At 32.6% G+C, this 12,391-nt stretch overlaps 1 protein-coding gene across 1 annotated transcript; it reads right to left on the bottom strand.

The window, feature by feature from the left end:
* Nucleotides 1-9,817: 9,817 nt before the first annotated feature.
* Nucleotides 9,818-11,815, bottom strand: LOC133814102 (zinc finger protein CONSTANS-LIKE 12). The gene is made up of 4 exons (XM_062247106.1): nucleotides 11,043-11,815; nucleotides 10,766-10,996; nucleotides 10,361-10,677; nucleotides 9,818-10,098 (listed from the first exon to the last, which is right to left on the bottom strand). The coding sequence occupies exons 1-4, from the start codon at nucleotides 11,571-11,573 to the stop codon at nucleotides 9,972-9,974; spliced, it is 1,206 nt and encodes a 401-aa protein (XP_062103090.1). The 5' UTR covers nucleotides 11,574-11,815; the 3' UTR covers nucleotides 9,818-9,971.
* Nucleotides 11,816-12,391: the final 576 nt, after the last annotated feature.

Raw genomic sequence — 12,391 nt, 5'->3', positions numbered from 1 at the left:
CCGCTTAAAACGGCCTGTTGTAAATATTTTCTGTAATAAACTTTGAATTGTATTTTCGGAATCCCAATGTATATGTTAAACGTTCTAGTGAAACGTTATATCTTAACCAAAATGTTTAATCCCTAAACCGCTAATCATACTTAGATCACGATTTTGGCCAAATGACTCGATTAGCGAGTTTAGCACTATTTACAAGGCACACCGTAACGGTCCCAGGAGTTGGGGCATTACATAAATAGAGTACCGTTAATCATGTATGATGAAAACTTGATGACATTAACAGAAGGTCCTCGAGAAATCCACTTAGCGATGTCTAAAACCTTATTTAATATGTTTTGTAATTCTGCCACAACCTATTAAATCAACATACCAAAAACAAATCACTAAAAACAACCAACCATGTCATCTTGTAATTACCAATTAATGACAACTTTGCATAATCAACACAATTTACCTTTTGTTCTATCCAACTACTAAAAGTTCGATAATGTTCGTCTTGTAATCATTTTGAGTTCCTTGACTTGGATGGAAATTTGGTCTTTATCCAATTAAAATGTTCCCTTCAATTATACATATGTTGTTAAACATCTGAACATACAAAATTACACAACTTAAACTAAATGTATTATATGAATATAACTCACTCGATATAAGGTTGAATTTCATTTATATTCTGTAACACAAGACGATGCGCTTCATCTAGTATATCTCGATTTACTGTGCATACAACGCTACCACGATGACTCTAAATCTCAACATTTTCAACATCATTTAACCCAATTCTTTGTACACCAGTCAGGTATTCAGAACAAAATTCAACTGCCTCTTCTGCAATATAGCATTTGACGATGTATCCTTCTGGCCGACTTCTATTCCTAACATACCCCTTAAGAATCTTCATATATTGCTCAAATGGATACATCCATCTTAAATAAACGGGACCACAATATCTTAGTTCTCTAACCAAGTGAACTGTCAGATGGATCATTATATCAAAATATGCCGGCAGGAAATATTTCTCCAACTCACACAATACCTCAATAATTTCATCTCTTAACTTAGGTAACTTAAGCGGTTCAATCACCTTACAATACAATGACTTGAAAAACAAGCATAACCTTGTGATTACATCTCGAACCTTCCTAGGCAACACAGATCGAATGGCCACTGGTAGTAAATGCTGCATTAGAATATGACAATCGTGAGATTTCATACCAGTCAGAATACAACTTTTCATGTCTACCAATGACCTTATATTTGAGGAATATCCGTCTGGAACTTTTATATTAAACAAACATCTGCAAATTTCCATTCTTTCCTCTTTAGTAAAAGTGTAAGCAGCAGGAGGTAAATATGTCCGTCTCTTATCTGGTTTTGGAGTTAATTCATCCTTTATACCCATTGCAACCAAGTCTTGTCTAGCCTTAATTCCATCCTTAGTTTTCCCAGGAATATTCAACAAAGTGCAAATCAAACTATCACATACATTTTTCTCTATGTGCATAACATCTAAATTATGGCGTATAAGTAAGAAAGGCCAATATTCAAGTTCGAAGAAAACAGATTTCTTTTTATAACACCATTTTGGCTCCTCAACAACCTTAGCCTTACGACTACGTTTCATCTTTGTAGGTGTATGAACTTTAGGCTTCCCTAACTTGAAGACAATTTTAGACATCTTCTCAAGTACTTGGATCTCATTCAATGGCTCAGGAGCCTCCTCAAACTCTTGTTTACCATTGAATGCCTTCTTCCAAGTCCGAAGTTTATGCGTATTAGGCAAGAACTTCCTATGTCCCATATAACATATTTTCCGAGAGTATTTCAAGTATTCAGAACATGTTTTTTCTTTACAAACGGGGCAAGCCTTATATCCTTTCACACTAAACCCAGATAAATTTCCATAAGCAGGAAAGTCATTAATTGTCCATAATAAGACCGCTCTAAGATTAAATTCTTCCTGCCTACACGCATCATAAACCTTAACCCCTTCATCCCACAAAGTTTTCAAGTCATCTATAAGATGGGCTAGATAGACATCAATGTCATTACCAGGTTGTTTAGGTCCTGATATCAACAAGGTCAAAAGCGTAAACTTTCTCTTCATACACAACCATGGGGGTAGATTGTAAGTAACAAGCATAATAGGCCAACAACTATACTTACTGCTAAGAGATGCGTGTGGATTAAACCCGTCAGTCGAAAGACCTAGACGAATATTACGATATTCATTTCCAAAAGAAGGCCACTTCAAATCAACTCTTTTCCAAGCTAGGGTGTCAGCTGGATGTCTTAATTTACCATCCTTTATTCTTTCATTAGCATGCCACGACAAACTTTTAGCATGTTCAGCATTTCTAAACAATCGAATGAAACGAGGAATTGGCAGAAGGTACCACAAAACTTTGGCAGGTACTCCTTCCTTGACATCGTCACCATTTCTTTTCTTTTGCCATCGTGACTCACCACAAGTAGGACACGATTTTGCGTCTACAAAGCTATTTCGATATAATATGCAATCATTAGGACATGCATGAATTTTTTCGTACTGCATGCCTAATGAGCTTTTATCACTCCACCCATGTTTAGCATTTAGATTGTACAACCTAAGAAGCGCAGATAATTTTGTAAATCTTGTACAACCAGGGTAAATTGGTTTCTCAGCATCATTAAGGAGTGTCTCAAACTTATTTGGGTCTACTCCTGATCCAAAATGTGCGTCGTCAATCATTTATCTAATGGATCCCAGTTCTCCTCTATTATATTTCTCCTCACTCCTTTTTGTCTACTTGGCAGAGTTGGAGCAATAGGAGCTATCTCCCCATGGTAATACCAAATTGTGTAACTCTTGTCGATCCCATTGAAATATAAGTGTTCTTTAATCTTTTTAAGATCCATCTTTTTAACATTTCCACACTTAAGACATGGACAATAAGTAAAATTTGGGTCTTTCACATTTTCCGAACAAAACCTTAAGAACAAATCGACCCCGCTCCTATTTTCCGCAGATAACCTATTCGCTGACATCCACTGTTTATCCATATATTCTCATATGTCTATCAAAAAGAAAAGAAACGATACTAAATAAGCACGTGATAAAGTTGGATGTCTATATAAAACTAATCGTTTATTATCCTAAATAAAATCGGGCAGCATTTCCCCTATAATAGTGACCTAACCATCTGCATGTGAATAGCAAAACAAACAATTCAAACAACATACAATAAGTTTCCTCCTTATAGAATGTCTATATAAAACTAATTGTTTATTATCCTAGATAAAATCGGGCAGCATTTCCCTTATAATAGTGACCTAACCATCTGCATGTGAATAGTAAAACAAACAATTCAAACAACATACAATAAGTTTCTTCCTTATAGCTCCGCAGCACACAATCAAATTTCTCAGAACCTACTTCACTAAAACACATAAGTTCTCAACCTTTCGTTATCACCGCAGCACACAATTTTAATCTCAGAACCTACTTCACTATGGATGAATATTTAAGATATCAAAACTCCTCTAACATTTGTTTAATAATATTAAAAGTAGAAGTAAGAGAAAATATATTTACCTCTTGCAATTAATAATCCAAAAGCTAGCAAAATTACTTCAAGTAGTAATCGAATTCGCTATTAAATCCACAAACCAATATAATTAAATTAATAAATAATAAATAAAATATCACTAAATATCTAGCAATATATAACTTATTATTGTAATTTTAGAAACTTAATTACCTCAAATGTGTGATTGATATAGAAGTTTTGATGCGAAATACTCTCTAAAATCTCGCCACCAAAATCACAACCTACGAAATTAAATTAATTAATATGTTAAACATTACTAAACAAATATCACTAAATTCCTAATAAGTAAATGATTGGTAAACAAATAAAAAAAAAAACTCCAATATGAGCCACTAATTATAACCTAAACAAAAAATCAATAAAAAATTTCATAACCTAAAATCTCAATAATCAACAAAAACATAAATTTTTTCATATATTTATATTTTTAAAATTATTTAATAAATTTATTTTAACATAACTATATATATAACAAAATAGTTAGAATTTAAAAAAAAAAGTTTAAATATACATACAAAAATATATCTAAATTTCGAAATAAATAATGATAAAAATTTTAAAAAAATCATGAACATATATATTATAATGAAATCTATACAATGTGATAGGTTAAATTAAAAAAAACTATGAAATCTTAAATCTATAAAAAACCTCCATGGAAAAACTAATAAATCTAACAATGTATAGAAAAAAAAATGCATAAAGATATAAAACTAACACAAAATCATGTATATTACTCATCCTAATGCTAAACCTATGATTTTTTATCAAAATAATTAACTAAAATTCATAAAAATTAAAAAAAAAAAACTAACCTTGAAAACCCTAAAATCGCAGCCTCATTTCATATATGGTCCTCTCTGTTTGCTGTTATGAGGAGAAAGAAGACCAAAATTTAATTAAATGGTCAGGGGGACATCCAATGTCTCCTAGTGGGAGACATGCCACGTGTCCCACGTCTCCTAGTGGGAGACGTTGGATGTCCCCCTGGCCACTTCTCAGCCTATTTCCAACGTCTCCCACTATTTTTAATGTCTTCCAATTGTAGTCATTAATAAAATATTTCAATGTCTTATACCATTAGACATTTAAAACCCCTGATAAGTTTACACCTGGTGTAAGATATTATTGGGAGTCATTGTATATCAAATTTGTTGTAGTGTAAACCTCACGTTTCTAGAAATTACAAAATATATTAATTAAAATAATATAAATCATAATAAAAATTAAAAAGGAAATAATTTATATAAAGTTCAAAAATTGTTAAGATTTGTATATATTAATGTAATATTATTTTTCGGTGTTAATGTAGTAAATCACAATATTAATGTAATGATAAATGTAAAATTCCTTTTTTTTATTTTGGTATCACTAGTGTAATTATATTATATATGTTATTGTTGTTATTTTTATATTATTGTTGCATTTAAATTAAAAAAAAAAACCCCTTTGAAAAAATTACAGAAGATTAAAATTATGGTGTTCGGTAATTTGTTACCACACATTTTAAGACATAACCAATTTAATCCGCACTAAATATATGAATTTCATATTTTAGATTCTAAAATGGAGTTGTAAATCAATCCAATTTAATGAGCAATAATACCAATTTGATCAATTATTTTAGATGGGTTATTTTCTTTAATATTATATTATTTATGAATTTTAAAATTTTATGGCTAAAACTTATAATTTCTTTCAACACAAAATAAGTATAACACTCAGTAGAATATCCACTTTGTTTTTTTAATATATATCTATTAGGTTAGGTTTTAGAAGATTTAATTTTTTCTTTTTTAACCTTTTTAAAATAAATTGAGGATAACACTTACTTTAATTTTGCATTCAATGTTAAAGATATTATTTATGTATTTATAAAACAAATAATATATATTTATAAGATATATATTGAAATGTAATGGTTACGTTCAAATAAAAAAGTGCATCTAATCCGAATTTTAGGTGTACATTGGATTAGAGTGCAGACTATGATCAATAACACTCCTACACTAAAAATGATATAAACACTGATTTATTACTAATAAGTCTTTGAATATCATTTAGTAATAGAAATCACACTTTGATAAATGTTCTAAATTAAGGAAAATAATAATTAAAACTAACAAAAAGTAAATAAAATCACACAGAAATATGAAGAACAAAAAGTCAAATAAAAAAATTTACAAAAGCATTTACATGTATGTATTTCATGCATCAATTTGGTCATATTATATAAAAGTATAAACTGTTTTTTTTTTCTTTTTTGCTCCAAGTTTTGTTACTCATATTAGACAACTCTTAGTTTATAAAGAAATGAGTCTTTTAACATTTTTTCCTCTGTTCTTCTAATTCAAAGACTTGTTCTCTATCGATGTATACATACTTATCACTTTGGATCGTTTGTTACTTGTGGGTAATCCTATTGCCAATCGTTGTCAAAACTAGTATGGAAGAAGAAGAAGAAGAAGAAGAAGAAGAAGAAATGCTTAGTTTTATAATTTTCAATACATTTTATTTTCTTGTATTTTTCAATCATGAAAAGTTAATGCTACATATACCCAAAATCCTCTCAATAATCAATAAATTCATAACAGCAACTTGTTAGTCTTGCATGCCAAAGTGTAGTCATACTCGTCATCAAAATGTCGTTACTACCTAAGAGAAGTTTCTTCGCATTGTTATAAAGGATCAATCTTGGAAAATTCTCGGATTCTTTTTGCTTGGATACTTTTCTTTTCTAGCTAATTGGAAAGTTTGTTTTCAATAGTAGTCAGACAATTTATTTGTTTTCTCTTTACTTTTTCTTTATCAAAATAACTTTTGAAATTTCTTAAAAGATGGCGATATGTGGAAATATGTCACGAGTTCCCACTTCTATTCTATCCATACACGAATCAAAAGAGCCTTATTCTAAGCCATACATTCAAATTTCGAACCCACAAGGCTCATACATACACACACTATGGTAGCCGACGGTGCCTTTTACATTAAAAGTTTCGGTGGATTATTAAATTCTGACATTTGGGATAATGATCTAAATGCCACTACGTACTCTTCTAACTTGGTCTATCAAACGAGTGGTCAAGATTCATCAATCGGTCATTCCCAAATTGAAGAAAAAAGCACCAAAGTTGGACACCTGTGCTAAGCTATTTTGTCCATTGCTTTTGAATATTCTTTAAATATTTGTCAGTCACAAGCTCATATTGGATATCAATCAATCATGGCATATGTAAGAGCCTCGGTCGTGGAGGCTTTCAACTTTCAACCATACATGTGGAGTAATATGTATCGACCGTTATCACAATATGTGGACAAGGACATTATTTCTTTTCTAGGCTCACCACTGACTCAACCGTCTCTCTAATTTTATGGGGTCCAAGAAGGGACGAAAATAAAAAAAAATAATAATAATGGTCAAATCAATTTCCAAGTTTTATAATCCAAGTTGTCATACGTGCAAAGAAGCCAATGGACTTGGTAGGTCCTACTTTGTAAGAGACTTTAATTCTACACCATACAACTAGAGCTTCTTCTTTGTTAATCTATAATTGACTTTGTAACCACTCAAAAAATGAAAAATATCCGTAGCCTATTCCATCAATCTCTTCAAGCATCTCACCACAAGGCTTGACAAACAAGCTCACAAGTTATAACCATGTGTTTGCCTTTTTCAATTTATCAAAATTAGTGGTGTTAATTCCATTTTTGTGCAAAATGTTTTGAGACACTCTTTCTTTTTAAGTGTTTATTTATCAACCACAAATTTGAGGAAAGAAAAAAGTTAACTGTGTGCAAACTCAGCAAGGTGAAAAGAAAAGACAATGACACTATTAATTGTCACATAGTGACACATGAGATTGTCATAATGGTGAAATTCTAGGACAGAATTCATCCCATTCCCAACCAAATCCTTCTTATAAATTGCTTCTTTCCAACTTGCTTCCTCCATTACAAAACTCTATTCTCCACACATCAAGTCTTTGAGCTTCGATAAAAAGGAGAAAAAAGAAAAAATGTGTCGAGGCCTAGAAGAGAGCAGCCGAGGGAGCTTTGTGGCTCGGTCGTCGAACACGAACACTGCCGATCACGATACATGCGCGGTGATGTGCGAGCTGTGTAGCTCGGCGGCGTCGGTGTATTGCCAGGCGGACGACGCATATTTGTGTAGAAAATGCGACACATGGGTTCATGGGGCTAATTTCTTAGCTCGAAGACACATTAGGTGCTTCCTTTGTGCTACATGTCATAAGCTCACCAAGAGATATCTTATTGGAGCTTCGGTCGAGATGGTTCTTCCAACTCTTGTTACTACTACTGCTACTACCACAACCACTACCACTACTTCATCAGATCACGAGCAAAGAAGCCAGTGTGATTCCCTTTCCAAAACTAATTGTTCTACTACACTAAAAACGCCCTTCTTGTTTTTTTAAGCTTTTTTTTTTTTTACTTTTTTCTATTGATGAGATAACCTAGTTTCTGGGGCCTAGTGAAATTTGTGAGGGTTTTCTTTGTAGATTAATTTGATGGAAATGTTGGGATTTAAGAGTTGCCCTTATACATTTTATTTTTCTTTTGAATTATGATTAATTCTATTATACCTGATAATTTTTCCAAAAGAGAAACAAAATTGGATATAGCTTTGGTTCCTAAAAATATCTAACATGATCATCGATTATGCTATAGGTATATATATACGCCTATATTGTCACACTATATTGCCAAAAGAGTTGGTATTATATTAAAAAAATCCACTTCATCAGATCATGTGCGCATGAACAACAGTTTGTTCAGAATTCAAATGACTTCCAACGATTTAAGTCATCAAAGTTCTAAGGAAGGAAAGAGAGAGAGAGAGAGAGAGAGAGAAATTATCAAATAATTAAATAAAATTGAGAACATTATTTGCAGAAAAGTATAACTAAACTAAGAAAAACCAAACCAGTGGTCAAAACATTTAAGAAAAACATAGAGAAATGACAACTATAAAAAAAACGCAAAGAATTTAACCACAAAATGTGTGTTGTGGACATTTTCCTTGGAGAAGATTGCGTGAGGTGATTTCCAACGAAACAAACACGTGAATCCAGGATCACCACAATTAGAGTTTCTTCACCGGTTTTATTGTCTCCTATTTTCAGAGGGGAAAAAATAAGTATATAATTATTTGATCAAGTACAAACTTTGCCATGTTGGGATTAGAGACAAATAATATGATTAGAAAAATGGTTTTGAGTGTTCGTGTGATAAAATATCTTGATTTGTTTAAGTGGTCGTCCATCACTAAATTTTTTTTTAAAAATAGTGAACATATACTAATTATAATTAATTAATATCACTCGTGTCAGTGTAAACAGAACTTGATAATCTATCATAATGAATCTCACGTAAAGCATATCACTTATCTAATATGTGATATAAGTGTCATAATAGCTTGTTGAATGCTGAGTCACTTCCTTGGAATAATTAAAGTCAAATATAAGCCAAAACTGTCTAACTAACATGTTGTAGAAAATCTGCCGACATATTTGTGAAATACTCTTTTGTTAAGTGATTATTAAAGATGATTAATAACCTGAGAAGGAAGATCAAGGTCCAAGTCACTACTTGTAATGTAATCACTAATCAGTGTCCCCTCCTGAAATCTATTATTACTTCTAGCCCTGAAAAAAAAATATTTATGTATATATATATAACAGTCCAAGATTATGTGTCAAAGGTGCATTTTAATCAATACTATACATTCCGATCAAATTCATAAATAATAATAATAATAATGACTAAGGTTTTTTTTGGTAATAAGCTATTATAATTAATGAGAATTTAAACATGAGAGTGGCATGTTTCACTTGTGTAATTATTAAGAACAAGTTCCCTCCCATTATTCTAGAGTACTATATGGTATAATGAGCCCTTTTCTATTTTACAAATGATTAACCAAAAACCTTATTCGGTTGTTGGAATTGTGGCTAAAACTTAGAGTTTATATTCTTCCTGTGTAAATTCTTATTATTTCTTTAACAAAAAATTTCTTGTGAGTTTACATCAGAGGACACAAAAAATAAAAAATAAAAAATTATGCTAATTACAAGCTAACAATAAATATTTAGTGCCTACTAAACAGTATTTTTTTTTTAACTATCGAAAATAATGCAAAAATGAATACAGCCTCGACTCAAGAGTGTCAGCTGTGTTTTATAACTTTGTACCATGTAAATTGTGAATCAAATGAATGAGTCTTTGCTTCTCCATATGGACTTGAAAAACCATGAAATTTCTGGACAGAGGAAATGGTGTGAATGAAGATTTGCTAGAAGAGAGAACTAGTTTGTATGCTGATGAGACTTGTTTTTGGAAATTAATCATGATCCTAACTCCTCAGAAGTCACTTGTCATTAGAGGATCATAATCATATTCTTCTCCTGCTTTCACAAATCTACCCTTAACGCGCTTTCGTGTATCAGCTCTGGCTTTCCGAGATGCATACCTAATCTGTTTCCCAAACCTACACAAAAAGTATTGCATAAAATCTCTTAATGTATGGACATTTTTGCCTTGATCTTCAAAATGTCATCTGCAGCCACAGTTACATTTCTCATATTGAAATGCAAATTAACAAGAGATACATTAGAAACTCAAATATAATCAAAGAGGCCCTTTGAACAGTTTTGGAAGAAAATATATATAGAGCATGATAACTAGTCCTTTGAATAAAAGGAGAGCTAGCACAAGAGCATATATATCTGAGAAAGAGTTAAGGAACAAACGTTCTGTTTTTCTTCTTTTCATTATATCTCATCTTAGCTTTATCTCTAGCTTGGGGGCAGCTAACTTCTAAAGAGGACTCCCAAGATTCTCCAGTTAGAAAAACTGGTGACATTCCACAATCTTGATAATCAGTAGCACTACTTTCGCCGGTAATGTTGGATAGAGAAATGCCAGAGTGAACTTGGCCAGAAGGGAAAGTAGGATTCAAAAGCAAGCAATTAGAGCCACCATCCATTGGTTGCATCACACTAGTTGAACCACACACTTGTGAAGCTTGAAAAGCCATGCAATCCTGCTGCTGCCCTGATGACGATGCCTAAACAAAACACACAAAAGGTTCAATCTCAATCATAATAGTAATAATATCCAAACATAAAACATGTATGCTGAACAAGGAGAAGTACCTCAATTGCACTCTCAGTAGGACCATTGGATTCGGTAACTGATAAGTTTTTCTCCATTAGTATAGTACTATCCATTCCTCCACCATCAAACTGGTATCTATTCACACAAGCTTGTGAAGAGTTAAATACTTCATTATTACATCCAAAGTTCATTGCATCCATGTTTAGGCTTATAAATAAATCGTTGCCATCAGGAATGTTAATATTCACGTCCTTGAGCTTGGGATGACCCTGAAAGTAAACAAACACTTTGGTAATCTCAAATCTAATCGCATACATAATATTTATGAATCATGTACAACTTTTTACGTACCTTGGATAGAACAGACTCATCACCAAAGAAAGCTGGTTGATCTTGATCAAAATAAGGCATACAATCTGCATTTGGGATAACGATAGAAGATGATGATGATTTGATAGTTTGATCCTTATTAGTGGGCTCTACACCCCAACCATGACTATCTAAACAAGGCCCGTTGAGAAGTGACTCGAATATATTGGAAAACTCGGCCCAAGAAGGACAACCAGTGTAAGAATACATCGGCTGGCGCTGGTGGTGCCCTGTGGCGGAGCAGCTACCACCACTGCTCCAATCACAGCTTTGGCACAGTGACATCTTCTCATCCACGCATCGGACGATGGCAGCTTGTCTGTTGCACTTGTCGCACAATAATGACCGTTCATGTCTACGTGATAAGAGATTAGCAGAGTGTACACAAACATCGCATTGCAAGCAAAGACGAGCCAGATCTGATTTGCAGTAAATCACTGCCCTCATCACCTCACAAAAATCACATAAAGGTTCCATTTTTTGTGGTATATGTGTTTGATTCAATAGCGGGAATCCGGCACCAAAAAAAACCTTTAACTGAAAAAAGTAAACACCATTGTCGTTTTACATTTACATAAAAGGAAAAAAAAAACTAAGTTAAACTCAAGCTAGCACTATTGAAATTAAATATCAAACTTATTTGCTTACCAATCAATCAATAGAAGCCGAATTCCCGCTACTAAAAAAAAGATTACGAAAAAGAGATCCAATAGGTTTGAGAGAAAGTAGTTCCACCTTGAGATAGTGATTTGGTTTGTTTCAGTATGTTTACTCACGTTTTTGTCAGTATATATATGCATATTCTTATTATGATATAGTGTGCTATTTATTCACGTTGTTCTTACTTTTTCTAGTCTCACTTTGTAATGATAGCCTGTTTACTCGGACACTGGGTAAGAGAGGTAAATAAGAGATTCGACATGTTTAATTAGTGCATGTAGACCGAGATTTTAGTGTTTTGATACGATGATTATTAAAAAAAATTTACATACGTATACACGTGAAAATCTCAAGTAATTAAAACGTGTTATATTAATAATAGCTCACCTGGGAAACCAATAATAATTAATATATCGTAATTTAATATTAAGAACTCTTCTATTTTTTATATTTTCTTCGATTCTCTATCTCCCTCTGCTATTTCGGGGCTTCTTTTCTCATAGCTCAGCTCTTTCACAGCCCTTTTCTCTCCGTCTTTCCATCCCTCTGCTCTCTGACTCTCCGCTTAGCTCACTCACTCAAGCCCCTCTGTTTCGAATCCATGGGTTGTTTTTTCTGGTGGGGCTCGGGCTACG

The sequence above is a fragment of the Humulus lupulus genome, chromosome 2 (assembly GCF_963169125.1).
Source record: "Humulus lupulus chromosome 2, drHumLupu1.1, whole genome shotgun sequence".
In the NCBI taxonomy this organism is placed as follows: domain Eukaryota; kingdom Viridiplantae; phylum Streptophyta; class Magnoliopsida; order Rosales; family Cannabaceae; genus Humulus; species Humulus lupulus.
This window is presented reverse-complemented; position numbering and strand designations above follow the sequence as displayed.

Bases quoted from the DNA above. Each gene is read 5' to 3' on its own strand.
- LOC133814102 (XM_062247106.1), bottom strand. From the start codon at position 11,573: ATGGAACCTTTATGTGATTTTTGTGAGGTGATGAGGGCAGTGATTTAC. The intron at 10,678-10,765 runs GTACTTCTCCTT...TGTTTTGTTTAG, and splicing joins CTACTGAGAGTGCAATTGAG to GCATCGTCATCAGGGCAGCA. The intron at 10,099-10,360 runs GTTTGTTCCTTA...CTTTTTGTGTAG, and splicing joins GAAAAGAAGAAAAACAGAAC to GTTTGGGAAACAGATTAGGT.